The 20087-nt window shown below is 40.3% G+C and overlaps 1 protein-coding gene across 1 annotated transcript in view; it reads left to right on the forward strand.

Annotated features, from left to right (window-relative positions):
- Positions 1 to 19849, forward strand: part of ZC3H12C (zinc finger CCCH-type containing 12C) — a 53505-nt gene extending 33656 nt beyond the window's left edge. The window contains 4 exon segments of the mRNA XM_030199381.1: positions 801 to 940; positions 5953 to 6187; positions 14785 to 14891; positions 18073 to 19849. Coding sequence (XP_030055241.1) covers positions 801 to 940; positions 5953 to 6187; positions 14785 to 14891; positions 18073 to 19463 — 1873 coding nt within the window. The 3' untranslated portion in view covers positions 19464 to 19849.
- Positions 19850 to 20087: the final 238 nt, after the last annotated feature.

Consider the following 20087-nt stretch of genomic DNA (forward strand, 5'->3'; position numbering starts at 1 on the left):
CATAAACAATCTTAACTTGATAAAGAATGTCCAGTTGCACCCGTTAGCCATTTCCTTTAGGTCCAACCTAGAAAAGCATTTCTTAAGGCATTGGACGGCCACCAGAGATGACATCACCAGTGTCATCCAGAGGAGGAGGGCTGCCATGCAGTGCTAAATTGCCTCTGAGGCTGTTGCTAAGGTAACTCCATACAGCTGAATTCCAGCATATCTGTTGATCCATATAGTAGTTGAGGAATAGCCTAGTGATTACAGCAGTGGGTTGAGAACCAGGGAAAGCCAGGATTCAAATCCCACTGACTTTCGTTGGGACCTTGGGCAAGTCATTTCACTTTTCACTGCTTCAGGGGACAGGAAAATACCCACTGTATCTGAAGTTCAACTCTTTGAATTAGCAAAGATAAAGCTGAACTAACCCCAAATATAAATGTTTGGCGGTTCTTGTAAATTGCGGATTTGGGGATTTGACATAAATTATGTGATTGTTAAAGTTTTATGTTGCATGTGAACGTCAAATATTACAAAATTAAAGTTGATTACAAGCATTTTTGAACATTTTGGTTTTGTTGAAATGCACTTAAAGTATATTATTATAAAAGCTCAAGGACTATTGTACTGTATGCCTTGGTAACTTAAATGATACACTGTATGACTGCTGTCCATTTTGAAAGCTTCTAGCTTCATAGTATTTAATAATGCAGCACTAAATTGAAACAACTCAATAGCACTCTTTATACTCATTTATCGCAGTTTAATGAAAGAGCAGAAAACAATTGTAATATAATTCTGTTATGTTTCAGTCATGGGAACAAAGAAGTGTTTTCTTGCCGAGGAATAAAACTGTCTGTAGATTGGTTTTTGGAAAGAGGTCATAAAGATATTACAGTGTTTGTACCTGCATGGAGAAAGGAGCAGTCAAGACCCGATGCCCTCATCACAGGTAAGCATGGCCTGTTTTTAAAGACCACTTTATTCTAATGTGTTTTCTTGCAACAACATTGCAATACAAATTCCTAGGAAGTATAGAAACCTCAAAGGGAGATTAATACTGGATCAGATTCATCCAAAGTATAGAGTATTCATCACAATTTTGTTCCATTCCTGCCTTTTTGCAGGTGCTTTCACGAGTAAGTCTGATTGTACCTTGATGGAGATTTGTTTCAAGTATTTAAATGTCTGTATCATATGTCCCCTGTCCCTTCTTTCATCTAGAGTATACAAATTTAGGTCTTTCCATCTCTTCTCATACATCTTTTGGTGCAAACGTCATACCATTTTTGTCACCTTCCTCTGGACCACTTCTAGTCTTTTTACATCCTTTGCAAGAAACAACTTCCAAAACTGAACACAATACTCCAGATGGGGCGTCAATTGTACAGGAGCATCAGCACCCTCTTTCTTCTGGTTACGCCTCTCTCAATGCAGTCTAGCATCCTTCTGGCTACGGCCACCACCTTGTTGCACTGTTTTTTGTTACTTTAAGATCCTCGGACACCATCACCCTGTCTATGCATATCAGCCTCTCGCCTTCTAGGACATACAGCTCCCTTCGATTTCTACTCCCCAAATGCATCACTTTGCACTTGGGTCCAATGTTTGGCAGTTAAAATTTAATGCATTCTTCTAACTTTTGCAGATCCTTTTTCATGTTTTCCACTCCCTCCGAGGTATCGACTCTTACAAATCTTAGTATCATCCACAAAAAGGCAAACCTTCCTTTTAACACTTTGGCAATTTTGCTCACAGATATATTGAACAGAATCGTCCCCAGCATTGATCCTTGAGGCACTACATAACTCATGTTCCCTTCTTCCAAGTGAATTCCATTGACCACTAGCTGCTGGTGTCTGTCAGCCAGTTTCTTCTTTTTTTTTAATATTTGTTTTATATTGAAAATTTTCATATTGAGAAGCAATTCTTACAGATAATACAAGAAAAAAATGGCAGATTAAATATAAAATGAAAATTACAGACCACAATTAGGAGGATTCTAAGAATAGAAAGACAATAACACAGGACTCTGAATAAGAAAAATAAGGAATTCTAAGAGTTCTTTGTCAGCCAGTTTCTAATCCAGTTCTCCTCTTTGGTGCCTAACGTTAGCCTGTCAAGTTTATTCAAGAGCCTTCTATGAGGAATCGTGTCAAAGGCTTTGCTGAAATCCAAGTAGGTTCATCTAGCACACATCCTCTATCCACTTCTCTTGTCACCCAGTCAAAGAATTTGGCATGATTTACCTTAGATAAAACCATGTTGCCTTGGATCTTATATCCCATTGGATTCCAGGAAATTCACTATCCTTTCCTTCAGCAAGGATTCCATTTCTTTTCCAATAACTGAAGTGAGGCTTACTGGCCTGTAGCCCTCAGTGATAACTTTCCACCTCAGTTTGTTAATTTGAAATCCACTTCTTTCAGTAATTCTATGCACCTTATAATAAATAATTATTAAAATTTATATAATAAATAATAATTAAAACTTACACCTCCTAAAGACACTAAATTCTTTTAGGGAGCTCTCACAAAATGTCAAAACTTCTAATCTCCCATAAATGATAAATATACCGCAAACCTCAGCAGTATCGCTCACTGATTCATGTCTTAATTCAGCAAGAATTACATACACCTCCTAATCGGTGTGTGGTAATAATTTTCTAATATCAAATTTTAGACTTAAATATTTATATCTTTGTTTTCTTTTATAGTTTGTATCAAAAATATTTCAACTTTAATCAATTCTTATAATTTCAATAGATGCTTAAATTGCAATACTCATCTCAAAGATGTACTTCTGCTGGGAAAATGTGTGGATTGATTAATGTTGACATTGTTCTAAGCAGGGGGGTATGCCTTGATACTGCTGAAAAGCGAAACATAGTCACTTTCCCAACCCACTCGTGTTGCAACTATTCTTCCAGGAGATACTCAGGTGCAGGTCCAAGGAGACCCTACTACACTCAAAGGCATAGGGGTCCTCATATTTGCTCTTCCTAGTCTGCCCAGGGCCCTCGCTTCCACCCAAAACACCAGAGCACTTAGAAGTCATAGTCAGCTTCCCAGTCAAAACAAGAGATGAGTTTTTGACTAGCTCCGAGAGTATAGCACAGTAAAATAACCGTTCCAAATGACTTAACAATAGGAAAGATGCTGAATTTTTTTCCAGGAAAGGTGGCCCCTTGTAACCTTCATTGTGGGTTCTCAAAATAGTCCATATGGATTCTACCCTTCATTGGCAAAGACCCTCTCATTCAGATACATCCCAGCAACCACCAATATCGCGTTCTGCCTTCTATCAGCTCTCAAGGTTTTTACAAAGTGTCTAGCAGTAGTTGCAGCATCACTATGCAGACTGGAAGTCCGTGTGTTTCCCTACCTGGAAGATTGGCTAGTAAAGAGCACATCAAAGGAAAGAGCTGAAGAATCCATGTCCATCTGCTTCCTGTCCAAAGATTGGAATTCATAGGAACCCTGCTAGACTTGGTTCAGGCCCAGTGCATAGATGCCCTAGTCCGCATTGCACTTCAGATACGCCAGAACTGGCAGGTCCCAGCTCGATAGATGTTGACATTGTTGAGCCACATGGCCTCCACTGTCCATGTGATATGGCACATCTCCATTTGAAACTGGATGAATGGACTCTAGCTTCCCAATGGTCACAGGCCACTGGAAACCTGGCAGATATTACTGATGTCACTCTTGCGCTGCAGGAGTTGCTTTTTTACTGGACTGTTTGACCCAATTTGACACAGGGACTTCCATTCCAAATTCCTCCTCCCTGCAAGATATTGACAACCGATGCATCCAACCTAGGTTGGGGAGCCCATGTAGGAGCGTTCCACACTCAAGGTCACTAGTCCTCTCAGGAGACTCAATTGTGCGTCAATTTCCTGAAGCTATGGGCAGTATGGAACTCTCTAAAGGCTTTCAGAGATCAGATCATGCACAAAATTGTTCTCATCCAAACAGACAACCAGGTTGCAATGCACTATATCAACAAGAAAGGAGGCACAGGATCGTACCTCTCTTGGGTCAGAAAGAATTTGAGTTGTGGACTTGGGCATACAAACACAGTGTAGTGCTCGGAGCCCATGTCAGGGAAGGACAGGCTGAGCAGGGTGATGCAACCACACAAGTGGTCACTCAACATGAGCATAGCCTGGAAGATCTGAGAGTGGGGCACCCCCTCGGATCTCTTTTCCCTTTATTTGAACAACAATGTCCCCAGGTACTGTTCCAGACTGAGACCATACAACAGACTCGGATGCTTTCCTCCTTCCTTTGGGAACAGGTCTTCTGTATGCATATCCACCCATACCTCTGTGGAGTGGAGGAGTAGCCTAGTGGTTAGTGCAGTGGACTTTGATCCTGGGGAACTGAGTTTGATTCCCACTGCAGGTCCTTGTGACTCTGGGCAAGTCACTTAACCTTCCATTGCTCCTGGTACAAAAATAAGTACCTGAATATATGTAAACTGCTTTGAATGTAGTTTCAAAAACCTCAGAAAGGCGGTATATCAAGTCCCATTTCCCTTTCCCTTCCCTTTCCCTCTTTTAGCAAAAACTTTGCTGAAACTCAAAACAGGACAGAGGGACCATAATCTTTATTGCTCCCTGTTGGTAGAGGCAGATCTGATTCCCTCTACTTCTTGTGTTGGCCTTCAAAGATCTGTGGAGGCTGGACTGTTTTCTAACCCTCATCACTTCTGCATCTCAACCTCAAGTCCCTCTAAACCTCACAGCTTTAAGTGTTGAGAAATTAGTAATTGACTCTCTTCACTTGCATGAGGGTGTCTCCTATGTCCTGCTTGCTTCCAGAAAAGATTCTACTAAAAGGTCTTATGACTTCAAATTGGTTTGCCATCTGGTATGAGGCAGGGCCCTAGATCCTTTTTTTTTCTGTTCTACACACAAATTCTTGAGCACCATCTGCACTTTCAAGTCTAGCCTCAAGAGCAATTCTGTCAAGGTTCACAGTATAATTGGTCCTTACTATCGATATGTGGAAGGTAAGGCCATCTCAGTACAGCCTCTGTTTGATTCATGAGAGGTTTGCATTTATCCAAGCCCCAGTCAAACCTCCCACAGTGTAGTGGACTCTCAGTGTTGTTTTCACCTAGGTAGAACCACTCGATATCTACCACCTGAAGTTTTGACCTGGAAGGTTTGATTCTTAGTGGCAGTCACTTCAGCCTGCAGAGTCAGTGAGTTTTAATCTCTAGTAGCTGATCCACTTTACACAAGATTTCATCACAGCAATAGTTCTTTGCACACATTCTAAGTTCCTTCCTAAGATTGTGTTGGAATTCCATCTTAATCAGTCGGTTGTTCTGCCAACATTACTACTACTATTAAATATTTCTATAGTATTCTTCCCAAAACCTCATGCCCATCCTGGCTAAAACGCACTGTATACTGTTGGACTGCAAGAGAACCTTTGCCTTCTATCTGAAGCAGAGTAAAGCTGATAAAACAGGCCACCAAGCTTTGATCTGATTGAATTTCTGTTGCAATTTCTTTCTTTGGAATATATAACCCAAGTTATTAGGCAATATGGAAGACTAAAAAACTTGGATATGAGCAAGTAGACAGTAATTTTTGCACCTGAAATTAATGAATTCTGCAATAAAATAAACAGTAACCTACAATTATGAAAACTTTCAGCAGTTTTCATTAGATCCTAGTGATAATGTATGGGTAAAGGGCAAATGACCACACTTTTTCTTTATTGGATGCCTACCTGCATGCATAACGTCCATAAGTATCCTATGAATCTTTTAAAGCTTTTAGGTAGGGGGTATCATCGGAATATACTTCTAGCATTTCACCAACAGTATGATGCTATGTAGTGTGAGTGAAACAAAATCAAATTTCCAGCTGCAGCTATGTAGACTTTGTTTTACAAATTTATATATCCTTGACCTAATTTGTTGAACTGTTACCTTTCTTCATATTAGATCAAGAAATCTTGCGTAAACTAGAAAAGGAGAAAATTTTGGTGTTTACTCCATCTCGTCGGGTTCAGGGACGGAGAGTCGTGTGCTATGATGACAGATTCATAGTGAAATTGGCCTTTGAATCAGATGGTATCATAGTTTCTAATGACAACTACAGAGATCTTGCAAATGAAAAACCTGAATGGAAGAAATTCATTGATGAACGGTTACTGATGTATTCATTTGTCAATGACAAGTAAGTAATTAGTGTAATTTACTGAAAAAAAAAGAGGGTGAGCAAGTCTGCTGTTGACTCATTTGATAAGATTGTTTAGTCAATCAGGCACTAACTGGATAATTCTATAACAGCCCACCTAGGTTAGGAGGGTAAGAAGGCACTTATGTGTCTCAATAAAATAGCATAAATCCTGCAGAAACTGAACCTAGATTGAAGGCACAGGCATTACACCTTCTCGAGAGCAGGTATAAATAGATGCACATTTTTATGCACACATCATGACATCACCCATTCTCCACCTAGACTCTGTCCCAGAACAGACCTGTACCAAATGCATGTCCAAGTGCACATGATCTTGCCATTGCATGTACTTATACAATGCTGCTTATAAAACTACCCCACATGTAAATGTGTATTTTGACATACATGCTCAAAAATAACTATAAAATCACCCCTAAATGTAGCATTGATCTGTTTTCTTTTAACTCTGTATAGATACAGATTTTTGCGTTCTAATGTCTCTGCCAGTCTTGCAGACAGTTTGTTTTATCAGAAGCATCTGTACATCTTGGTATTTCACTCTTAAAATAGTAAGATTACTCACCGGAGCAGTTTGGTGAAATTGCCTTAATTGCTATAAATGGGAGATTTCTTAATTGTATCTACATATTCACTTCTGTTATAGCCATTTACATAGTGTGCCCAGGAGGGAAGAGCTAGGATGACTGTATTATATTAATTTGTTTTAGTGTTGGGGCCAGGTAATTTGATCATTAGGATGGGTGTCTGTTAAGTATGAGAATTGCTTGGTCACATGCTCACTTAGATATGATTGCAGCTTGCTCCTTCCCAGCACTTTCTAAAATCATACATATGGGTACCAACTACATAGATAAGTGGTGAAGGGGAAGTTCTGAAAGCCAAATTTAGGCAGAAAATTGAAATCATTATTATTAGCATTTGTATAGTGCTACCAGATGCACACAGCGCAGCACTCATCCAGAGCCTTTAGGGCAGCAGCATCCTAAGAAATTTTCCTGTTCATGTGCAGAACCCCAGAGGCAGTCAAAGCTCTGGTATCTCAATGTGTGAATAGATGATAGTGCAGGGAAAGAGGGATTTAGATTGTGTTAGGAACTGGGCAACATTCTGGGGAAAAGGGAATCTGTTCCAAATGGAGGAGATCCACCTTAACCAGGGTAGGACCAAGCTGCTTGTCCTACCATTGAAAATTTGATCGCAAGTGGTGGATAAGAGAAGTGAGAGAGCAGATACTCATGATTGTATGGTTTGGAATAATGTATCTTCAAAGTTTTGCCAGTGTCTTTTGAAGTTCATATATCCTGCTTGAGAGGTTATGGTAAAGGCTGAAATAACCCAAATATATTTAAATAAAGACTAGACAAATAACGGATTACAAATTATCCCATCAACTGCTACACAGATTGTAAATGCAACCAAAACATACTTGTCTGTATTTAAATGCCAGAAGTCTAAAAACATAAAATTGGAGATTCAGAAGGTAGGGCACTAAATGAAGAAGTAGATATAATAGGCATCTCAGGGATCTAGTTGAAGGAGAACAACCCTATGGGACCACTAATTCCAGCATACAAATGTATTGAATGAGAAGGTGGATTTTCTTTGTGAAGGAGTGGTGTTATATGTTTGGGAAGACAGAGAATCAAAACAGGATGAAAGTCCTGCAGAAAACAAAATAGTCTGGAATCTTTATGGATAGAAACTCCATTTGTGATAGAGAAAGAATGTAGTGGTCACAGAAATTCAAATAAAGAAGACTAACAAGCCTAGTAACATTGAGAGATTTCAATTAATGAGATATGCTAGAGAAGTATAATTTCTAGATGCCATAAATGACTACTTCATGGAGCACCTGGTCCTGGAGCTGACAAGAGGGGAAACTACTTTATATCTAGTCCTCACTGAAACCGAGGACCTGGTGTGAAGGGGATACAGTGGTGGAGCTGCTTGGCAATAGTGATCGCAATATGATTAAATTTGACATACTCACAGGAAGGAGGACACTAAAGAAAATTACTGCTGTAACATTTAATTTAAAAAAGGAAGATTATGATAAATTGAGAATTAAAATATACTAAGAAGAGCAGTTACTAGGGTCAAAACTTTGCATTCACCATGGCCATTATGTAAAAAGACCATCTTTGGAAGACGAGAATAAATTTCATCCATCCAGAAAAGGTTGCAAGAAGACCAGGTGACTGCCAGTGTGGTTTAATAGTGAAGTGGAAAAGGTAGGGAAAGCCAAAAGGACATATATTAGATAATGGAAATCAAATCCTAATGTGGAAAATATAGATGAGAAGCACTAGCAAGTTGGATATAAGATAAGGCGGGTAGGCAAAAACTTTAAGAAGCTTAATGTAGAGGCAAAACCTAGGTAGATGACCTTTAACATGGACAAGTGCAAAATGATGCACATAGAGAAAATAATCCCAATTGCTGATATGAAATGCTGGATGTCAAGTTAGAAGTCACCAGCCAGGGAAAGACCTTTGAGTCATTGTGGATAATGTATTGACATTTTCGGCCTGGTATGCAAATAGGATGTTGGGGATTATTTGAAAAGAAATGGAGAATAAATAGAATATCGTGCTCTGTTGTACTTCCATGATTCCGTTGTACTTGAGTATTGCGTTCACTTCTGGTCACCCCATTTCAAAAAAGGATATAGCAGAGCTAGAAGAGGTTCAGAGAAACAAAGAAAAAAATGTAGGCAAATAAGGAACATATGGCTTATCCAGTCTGCCCATCCTTCCTATCTACTCTCCCTATCACTCCCTTAGATATCCTATGTATTCGTCCCAAGCTCTCTTGAATTTGGATACTGTTTTCATCTCCACCACTTCCACTGGGAGGCTGTTCCACGAACTTACCACCCTTTCTGTGAGGAATTATTTCCTCTGGTTATTTCTAAGTCTACCCCCTTTCACCTTCATACTATGCCCCCTCATTTCATAGCTTCCTTTCAGTTGAAAGAGACTTGCCGCCTAGATATTTAAATGTGTCTATAATACCTCACCTCTCCCACCTTTCTTCCAAAGATCTTGTCTGTCCCCATACCTTTTATGACAGACCACTGACCATTTTAGTAGCCGCCCTCTGGACCAACACCATCCTGCTTATATGTACATAATATTCTCAGTGAGGTCTCACCAGAATGTCTTATACAGGGGCATCATCACCTCCTTTATCCTACTGGCCATTCCTCTCCCTATGCACCAAGTATCCTTCTAGCTTTCGCCATCGCTTTGTCTACCGGTTTGGCCACCTTAAGATCATCACATACAGTCATACCCAAGTCCTGCCCCTCTCTTGTGCACAAAAGTTCTTAACCCCTTAAACAGGTTTTTGAAACCCAAATGCCAAATGCATGACCCTGCATTTTATTTTATTTTTTTTTACATTAAGTGTAAGCTGCCAAATTCCAGACCATTCCTTTGCTTTGCTAAGCCCCTTCCCCATATTGTCCACACAGTCAGGGGTATGTACCCTATTGCAAATTTTGGTTTCACCTGGAAAGAGGCAAACCTTACCATAAAGCCCTTCAGCAATATTTTCTTACAAACATGTTAAAAAGAACTGGCCTAAGAACCAAACCTTTCGGCACACCACTTTCTTTTCCTCAGAATGAGCTCCATTTACCACTACCCACTGTTGCCTAGCACTCAACCAGTTCCTAACCCAGTAAGTCACTTTAGGGCCCATACCAAGGGCACTCAATTTATTAGTCATCTATGCGGAACCATGTCAAAGGCTTTGCTAAAATCTAAATACACCACATCTAGCGCTATTCCAACTCTCTGGTCACCCAAAGAAATTAATCAGATGTGTCTGACAAGACCTGTCTCAAGTGAAACCATGTTGCTTCAGGTCCTGATTCCAAAAACTTTACTATTCTCTGTTTTAAAAATGTTTCCATTAATTTACTTGCTTCTGAAGTCAGACTTACCGGCCTGTAGTTCTCAACCTATTCCGCTTTTGTGGAGAGGGACCGCTCTCGACTCTAAAGAAGCAGCAGAGCTGCTAGAACTTCTTCAGTACCCTGGGATGTATGCTATCTGGCCCCATTGCTTTGTCCACCTTTAGTTTAGCCATTTCCTCAAGAACACAGTCCTCTAAACGTTGTTCAGAGACTACTACCACCCCTCCCTTCCTATTTGTTTGTCTTCCGTGGTCCTACTCCCAGCCCTTCAGCTGTGAACATTATTTAAGTAATTGTGCCTTTATCAGCTTCTACATATTCCTCCCTTTCACCTTTAGAGTATCACAATGCCACTTTTGCATTTCCTCCTATCACTAACATATCTTTAAAAAATGTCTTGTCCACACCCCCCCCCCCCCCCCCCCCATTTTACCATATTGGCTGTTTTTTCTTCCATATGCATCTTTGCTTTCCTGACTACTTTACTAGCTTCTCTTAGCTTTTCCTCTTAATTTTACTTCCTTACAAAAAGGTTTGTTGCCCTTGCAGTAGCTCTGTTTTGCCCAATGCTTTCTAACTTCTTCCAGATGTTCTCATCTAGACAGCAATTCCTTGAGGTAATCCCCCATCTGAATAAAGTTAGTTTTTTTTTTGAAGTCTAGAACCTTTACTTTTGAATGAACCCTCTCCACACCTATCTTATTATTAAACCACACCATTTGGTGATCACTGGATGGCACCTATAACATCAGAAACACTCCTCATTATAGTAAGCATTAAGGGCCCGATGCATAAAGCTTATCGTGCTGTTAATGTTTGGTTTAGACTGGTTCTATTATTATTATTAGCATTGTATAGCGCTACCAGATGCATGCAGCGCTGAACACCTGATACAAAGAGAGAGTCCCTGCTCAAAAGAGCTTACAATCTAAGTAATACAGATAAACAAGACAGTTACGGGTGAGGGAAGTAATGGGTGAGAAGGGAGGAAGGGACAAGGGGAGGGCAATTGTGGCTAGGAGCTAAAAGCAGTAGTGGAAAGGTGGGTTTTCAGCATAGATTTGAAAACAGGTTCTAGCCAGTTTAAAGCAAATGTTATTTTGCGATTAATGCAAAAAAGGGTTTTCTGTGGCTGTAACATGTGTCGTTTGTTAGCCACCGAGAACCCCATGCAGATGAGCTCCTTAGTATTTTAATGAGCATTCTGAGCGATGCAAAGCTCCAGAGTGCCTAGCTGTAATGAGCTAATTTTATGGCTGCTCTGGAGCTGTTGGAAGAGGAAGGAAACGCGAACAGTCACACCCCCTGGACTCAACACTGGACCCCCCCGCACCCTTCCCGGCACCTCCAACAAAATTCCCTGGTGATGGTGGACCTCAGACCCCCCCCCCCCCCCCCCCCACTGCCTTCTGACCACCCCCTCCCCAGAAAATAACCTTGGTGGTCTAGCAACTCCTCTTCCTCCTCCCCTTCCTAAGTATTTAACCCTGCCCGGTGCCATTTTGAAAACAGCAGTGCCAAGGCAGAAGGGAAGGAGCTGTTGCTTCTGCCCAACTCTTTTTAAGGTACCAAAGAGGACAAGGGAGGAGAGAGTTGGGTCGCTAGACCAAAGTCATTTGCTGGGTAGGCCGGGGGGGTGTGGTCCACTAGACCACCAGGGATTTTTGTCAGTGAGGTCTGAGAATTTACCTGGGAATTTTGTCAGGGGTGCAAAGGGGTTGGTGTGGGGGGTCGGGGTCCGGTGCATCAGAGATGTCAAATGCATTTGACAGCACGGGCTTTCAAACAGCGAGCAATTCACAAAGGGAGATCTGTGCATCTCATTTGCATGCGATCTCCTTTGTGCATCGCTCACTGTGCAACTTGCTAAAGTTTAGCGAGGCAGCCCTATTTGTGCATCGGGCCCTCAGTCTAGTATGACCCCATCCTGCATGGGTTCTATTACCAACTGCTGGAATAGTTCCCACTGTAGAGAATCCAGGATCTCCCTGCTTCTAAAGGATCTTGCAATAGGGATACCCCAGTCAACACCTGGCATATTAAAGTCACCTATTAGTAGTGCTTCCCTTTCATAGCTATATTTTGAATGTTTTCAATTAAGTCTCTGTCCATTGTAAATACATTTGTCATTCCCTCTTTCCAGATTAACCACAGTTCCTGCAATTGTATAGCTTTAATATTATCTTTAACATATAATGCCACTCCCCCACCCTTCCTTCCTACCCTGTCTTTCCTGAACAGATTATAGCCCGTTATAACTATATCCAGTCATGGTTCTCTGTGAACCATGTCTCTGTGATTGGCTCTAAATCCAAATGAGCCATCACAGCCTCAAGATCTAAAACCTTATTTCCCATACTTAGGGCATAAGTATATACTGCTTTCCAGATGTTGCCTCTTTTCCCCATTTGTGTAGAGGTATTTAATTTACTTGGGGGCTTTGATCACCCTGCCCAAATGATTCTAGTTTAAAGCCCTGTTCAGTAGGTTAGACAGTCTCCTACTGAAAACAATTCTTCCCTTCTTTGACAGATGGACACCATCTCTGCTCTGCAGCCCTTGGAAAAAGCATCCCATAGTCCAGGAAGCCAAAATGCTCTTCATGACACCATGTGCACAGACACATACTCATCTCCAGGATGCAGTCTTCTCTGCCTTTACCTTATCCTCAACAGGGAGAATTGATGAGAATACCACCTGTCTGCTTCACCTTCTCTCTGAGCCATTAAGTCACTTTTGATTCTTTCAGAGGGGTACCTAGCAGTATCATTTGTGCCAATGTGGATAAGCAACATTGGATAATAGTCATTTAGGCTTGATGAATCTTGGCAAGCTCTCTGTAACATCTTAAAATGTTGGCACCTGGTAGACAGCACGCCTCCTGGGACATCATGTCTGGTCTGCAGATGGACGCCTCTGTACCCCTCAGAAGAGAATTGCCAACCACCACTACCTTTCACCTTGTAGCAGTCACTGATCCAGCAAGTTTGGGGATTTCAAGCTCTGATTTCTTCTCTCTGATGCTCTCACCTCCTCCATTTCCAGGGCTGCATATTGGTTCTTCAGTTTGAGGGCAGGTGGAGTCATGGTATCAATCCTGCAGGATCTTATGATCTGAATCCAGTTGTCCTCTTTCAGCACAGCTGCTTCTTCCTTCACTGCTGGAAATCTTTTCATGAAGCATTTCATGAATGTAGTTCTCATTTTTGCAGATGGTTCTCAACCTTAACACTTCCTTTCTCAGGTCTCTTACTTTCGTGAGGGCTTCAAGGGTTACAAAAATAATGGCCCCACCTCCGTTAAAAGCTAATGAAACAGGTTAGGGTTCTTAAGCTTGAAAGAGAGACTGAGAGGGAATATGATAAAAATTTATAAAATCACAAGTGGTATGGAATAGTTAAAATAAAAAAAAAATAATTGTTTAACCTTAGAAACAACACTATAATACAAGAGGATGTTAAATAAAACTAACAACCAGAGGTTTAAAAACAAATCGTAAGAAGTTTTTTTTTTTTTTTTTTTTCATGCAGCACACAATTAAGCTGTAAATGTTTTTGCTAGAGAACGTTTTCCTGACAAGTAACAAGTTTAAAATTATATTCTTGGGGGAATTCCACGCTAAAAAAATTTTTTGAACATTTAGTGCACACTTTTAAAATTCTGTATGCTTTATTTGTAATTTTTGTGCTGAATTCCTACAGCAATAAGTCTGGTCTCTTCTAGGCTTGAAATTCTTCCCTCCCAGGCTTTTCCCTCCTTGGGCTTAACCCTTCCCAGCAATATCACTTTCCAGGTGCCACTCACCCTAGCTCATTCTCTCACCCCAATTTAGCTTGAACCCCCTCCCCCTCCTCTGGTAGGTTCAGCCTCCTTCCTTTTCTTTCTTTCTCCATTCTGCCTCTCCCGTTAACTCCCCCTCCCCAGCAAGATTACCAATTTAAATAGCCCCAAGGTCTCTCCCCTCCACCAGCACATCCCTCCCTCCCCTCCCCCCTTGAAAAAAAGAAAGAAAGAGAATAATCATAGAGCAAGAGTTGGAACGGCTGTACATCAGGTTGCATCATTATCCTGGGTTGGACTTGAAGCTACATGGTTAAAATGAGATATCTGACCCAGGATGGTAGAGGATGACAACACCCAGTGTACAGTTGTTCACTACCTCCTCTTGGGGAAGGTGTTCATGAGAGCCTCCAATTGGCACAGAATTCCCTCAAAGGAAAAAAAAAACAGGTTTGTACAAGTTCTTGGGGGGAAAAGTCCATAGAAAAAAATTAGCCAGGTGGACTTGGGCAAGCTATTAAATGAGCTATAAGAAATAAATCTACCTTTTCAAATCTGCTGTGTAGTTGTGATTTTCAAGTCTTTATCATAATGTGCCTTATTTTTGCAAACAGCCAGCCCCCTACTGCTATTGCTTTTAATTTCTCAAGTTCACTTTATCTGAATTAGTGTACTTAATTTGGCTTTGTCCTCTTAATTGAAAATATTGCCTATTTTTTTCTTTTTATGAAACATTGCTCTCTGTTGAATGCTTTAGAATAAAATGTAGTAAGTGACCTATATAATTTCATGTTTGCTGTAAAAGATCAATCAGTCGTAAATCTGACCTCTAAAAGCCTTCATTTTAATTCTTTTCATTGACATTCTATAGATTTATGCCTCCTGATGATCCTCTTGGCCGTCATGGTCCAAGCCTTGATAATTTTCTAAGGAAGAAACCAGTTGTTCCTGAACATAAGAAGCAACCATGCCCATATGGTGGGTGACCTGTTTTGAATAATTTTACTTATGTTAGCTTTGTTTTTGGCATAGAGAGGAGCTGTGAAACACTAGGGCCTATAGTTGCTAGTTCTGTCACTCATTGTGCAACCTTGAGTAAGTCCCTAACGTTACTGTACTCAACTTCTGGATACAGAAAAATAATGTACTTTATATTGAACAACATTAAGATAACTTAAATCTGAGATTTTTTTTAAATTTGATTTTATTTTTGAAGAGTCATATATCAGGATAGGTAATGTAGCCTGAACCTAGGATATGAAAGGAACCTGATCCCAGTTCCAGTAACCCAAAACATTAGTAGTGAGTTTATTTCTTTCCACACTATGATGTAGGCTGGATTATTTGTTCTTATCAGTACCCCTTCAGTAACCTTTTGCCAAATGTAGATTTGTTTTTGCTAGTATACTCTTTAAAGATTTGCACACAAGGCAATGTCCTATACAGGCTGCTTTGATCTTTGTTTTGTCATACACAACATGCATCTCAACTTCACTCTTTGATAAAGTATGCATTTTACAGTCTCGTGAAATGAGCCATTTTCAAATTTATTTATTTTTTTTCAACTTGAAATTTTCATCAAAGTTTAAATTGGGGGTTCTCAACCAGTCCTAGAGGCACACCCATCCAGTCAAGTTTTTAGGTTATCCACAGTGAATTTGCATGAGATAGATATCAGATCTGTATTATGCATATTCTTTGTGGACATCCTGAAAACTTAACTGGTTGGATATGCCCCAGGGGCTGGATTGAGAACCACTGGTTTAAATGATATAGCTGTATTCATAACAGGTGCTCCATGACAAACATCATTATCCCATTACATAGAGCTATGTAATATCAAACCTCCAAGTTAGTTAACTATAACATCCAACCTTTCAGTCCCCCAACCCTAGCTATCAAAATATCTCAAAATTACATTCTATCATTTTTCAGATTTACGCAAACAGCCGTGATGGAATTTAATAACACATTTACAAGGAAAATTCAACTTGAATAATCCCCCCAAGCTGGTGAACCTGAGAACACATTTCTAAAAACTGTTTCCTTCTCTTCTGAATCGTTCGCGCAACATCTGAATAAATTCTAATCACACAATTAAGAAACTTCACATTCTTTTTCAAAAAGAAATAACCACAATATCCAGTCTTTACCTAGTCCAAATTTGAAGCTTACTGTGTCAAAGTTGCTAGTAAACCTCCCTGAACATTGCCCTCAATAAATCATGTCACAGAGAGCTCGTTAAAATTAGTATCTTGTCCTGTTGTGCTAGTTGTTCCATAGTTTGCTTTACAAAAGGAGATAAATAATAAGCTTTAGCAATAGTTAGACAAGACTGTTCAGGTATATTCAAAATTTTAAAAAAAAACTGTTTCTTCAAAGTCATAACAGGAGCAGTTGATTATAGTTTGGAAAAATTAGCAAATCGAAGAGACCTCCAACAAATTATTTTCTAAACTTTATATTTTATGATGTACTAAAGTATTATCAGCAAATAAAAACAGAATGGTGGTGGCCAGAAACTTGTATTAACATCTGTAATAGCATTTTGCACTCCCTTTTCCTTAGATTCCACTCTTATGTTCAATCTGTGTCAAAGCACCCATTTGGGACTGAATGTAAGAATCTAATGTCTCGAACTTGGTGAAAATAGATTGGTCCATTTTTGCCAAAGTTGTCCCAGATCACATCTATTGTAATTAAAGAAGGTTTCAGGAGACAAGCTAGAATTTGTTCAGTTCTCCGTCCACCTGTTTAGACCCCAAATCCCAAGAGCTGCATTCTATCAAGTCCTTTGATCCACAATGCCACTGGAGGCAGATTGAACTCAACCTTCATGCAGCAGGAGTTGTCCTGGCATCAGGGTATCCAGACCTACATATAGATTTGTGCTTATGTTTTATTTTTAGAATAAGTTGTTCTTAGATTTCAATCAGTCTCTCTCTCTCTCTCTCTCTCTCTCTCTCTCTCTCTCTCTCTTTTATATCTTGATGTTTTATTTTGTAAATTGCCTTATGTGTTCTGGAAAGGGTGGTGTATTAAATCCAATAAACCAGTAATAGCTCAGGGCAAGTTACATTCACGTATAGTAGATATTTACCCTGTCTGTAGAGCAGGAGTTTTTAACCTAGTCCTCGGGGCACACCCAGCCAGTCAGGGTTTTCAGAACATCCCCATTGAATTCAGTGGAGATATCCTGAAAACCCCGACTGGCTGGGTGTGCCCCGAGGACTGGGTTGAAAACCTCTGCTCTAGAGGGCTTACAATCTAGGTCTGTACCCTAGTCAGTGGAAGGTTAAATGACTTACCCAAGATCACAAGGATTTGAGCCCTGGCCTCCCTTGTTTTCAGCTTGCTGCTCTAAACTTTAGGTTTTTCCTGGGGATACTGTAGAAGAAGCATTCACAGCCTCTGGAAGAAGAGGTCCCAGATGCACAACAGTTACACTTAATAGCCAAACATAATACCCATTATTACAGAGTCCTGAAAGGAGAACTGGTGCATGGCCCCAGGTTGAAGACATTCACTATGATGACTGATTTAAGTGATTTGGAAGGTTGTATAAAATTGGAGAAAATGATAGGGGCCCTTTTACTAGGCAACAGTAAATGGGGGCCTGCACTAGTGTCGGCACTGAGGCCCCCTTTTACAACAGTAGGTAAAAAGCTGTCTTTTATTTAAAAAAAAAAAAAAAAAAAAAGGATGTGTGGTAATTGAACCACTTGCCGCACAGCCATTTCAGGTGGAGCACTTAACCGCCATCCATTAAGGTGGCAGTAAGGGCTCCTGCGCTAACACGGTGGTAACCAGGCATCATGAGGCACTGCCCGATTACCGCCGAGTAAACACCGTCACTAGAAAAATAGAAAATATTTTTGTAGCGCTGAAAATGGCGCACACTGGGATGGGAATTACCATTGGGCTGCTGCAGTAGCCCGGTGGTAGTTCCTGTTTGGCACACGGTAAGCCCACGGTTGGCTTACCACTGGCTGCTTAGTAGATGGGCCCCATAGTTAAGAACCAAGAATTATGGCATTAGAGTCTAGCAGACCAGGATGCCCAAAGGAGCAGAAAGAAACTGTTGGGCTGGGCCAAAAAATAAAGCTAAAACCATGGTGTACTGAAAATTATATGACACTTTTGTCATCTTGTTTTACAGGAAAGAAATGTACCTACGGACATAAGTGCAAATACTATCATCCAGAAAGGGGTAATCAGCCTCAGCGATCTGTAGCTGATGAACTTCGTGCTATGTCTAGAAGCACAGTGGCCAAAGCTGCAAGTGAAGGAGGACTGGTAAAAAGTAATAGTGTTCCTTCAAGTATCAAAATTGATAGCACTTCTGATGTAAAACGTACTGCTCCAAAGAGGCAATCTGATCCTAGCATAAGGACTCCAGTCTACCAAGACTTGGAAGAGAAGCTTCCCACCAAAAACAAGTTGGAAACCAGGTCTGTACCTTCTTTAATTAACATACCAAATCCTTCAACTGCAAAACCCCAAAGTACTGCACCTTCAAGCAATGGCATTCCTTCTGCAGTCCATTTTCCACCTCAAGAACAAAGACAACAGGGACAATATCCCCAAATAATGATGGGAACCAAAAATCATGGAAGCATGCTTTATGACCAGTACCCAAAATGTGATTCACCCAGGGACGTAGGATATTTGTCTGTAATGAATGCGTATTCACACCTTAGTATTTCTGGACCACGAAGTCCTGAAAGACGCTTTTCTTTAGACACAGATTACAGGATTAGTTCAGTGGCCTCTGACTGTAGTAGTGAAGGAAGCATGAGCTGTGGCAGCAGCGATTCATATGTGGGTTATAATGATCGGTCTTATGTTAGTTCTCCTGATCCACAATTAGAGGATAATTTGAAGTGTCAACATGTGCAGCCTCACAGTCGCCTTAATTCACAACCCTTCATGCCAAGTTATCATGATTCTTTAACCAGAGTGCAAAGTTATGGCCATGAGGAACCAAAGCATCATAAGCCTCCATATACCTACATGGCTGTTCATCTGTCGCATCCTGTTGTTGGTACATGCTCTAGTTGCCCCAATGATTATCCTGTTTCTCAGGGTTCACCACATTCCAAAAATATGCATATGGGGAGATCCCTAGTATCCACGAGGATAGAGAGCATCTCGGATTCTCGTTTGTGTGAAAGCTCTCCTTTAAGACACAGGAAACCTTATTCAAGCCAAGATGGGATTGGAAGTTGGGAAAGGCACAATTATGGTATTGATGTATATGGTTATCGCCAGACTTATTCCTTGCCTAGTAACCCTTCACAGCCATGTTATGAACAGTTTGCCTTCCAAAGCTTACCGGAGCAGCGAGATCAGATATGGAGGATACCTTTCTATGGAGGACCACAAGAACCTCAGAGATATCAGGATACCCGGGAAAAGGTTTACATAAATCTTTGCAACATCTTCCCAGCTGATCTGGTGAGGATTGTTATGAAAAAGAATCCTCATATGATGGATGCTCAGCAACTTGCTGCAGCCATTTTGGTGGAAAAATCACAGCTAGGGTATTGAGAGATGATGCATCTATGTGGTGTTCATTATTTTTCTGGTGTTCAGCTCAAATGCTGAGGGCAGTTTGCTACAGTAGCATTTGTGATCTTCTTCTCAGCAAGAAGATTTATAGTAATCCATTTATGTGAGAACTGTATCATGAATACTTAATCCCATGATTCAAGGTATCACGTTATTTTTGCATTCTAATTTGAAACATTTTAACCTCAAATTCTTGCAAAGTTGTTTTTCTGACTAGTTCCATTCAAGCTTCAGTGAAGGTATCTGGCTTGTTTCCTTATTTTGGTATTTGAAACTTTGGTTTACATATAGCACTTTTGTATTCTTGCTTACTCCACCTGCTTATTTGCTTTGGGTACTCTTCCAGCTGCAAGGGCCTGACTAATTTAAAGTAAGTTAAGAGTATATTAGTAAACCTATATTTTCAAGTCAAGTTTAATTTGTACATTTCACAGCAATTAAGTTATTTATTCTTGCATGGACTACTTTGTGCTATATAATCATTATTTATATAAGACAAAGTTTTTAATATAGCACTGATTTTATTTTCATTTTTTATTTTTATAGTCATGGAAATTACTCATTGGTAAAATGGGTAGTAGATTTAGTTACTTACCATATGGC

The sequence above is a fragment of the Microcaecilia unicolor genome, chromosome 4 (assembly GCF_901765095.1).
Source record: "Microcaecilia unicolor chromosome 4, aMicUni1.1, whole genome shotgun sequence".
Classification (NCBI taxonomy): Eukaryota; Metazoa; Chordata; class Amphibia; order Gymnophiona; family Siphonopidae; genus Microcaecilia; species Microcaecilia unicolor.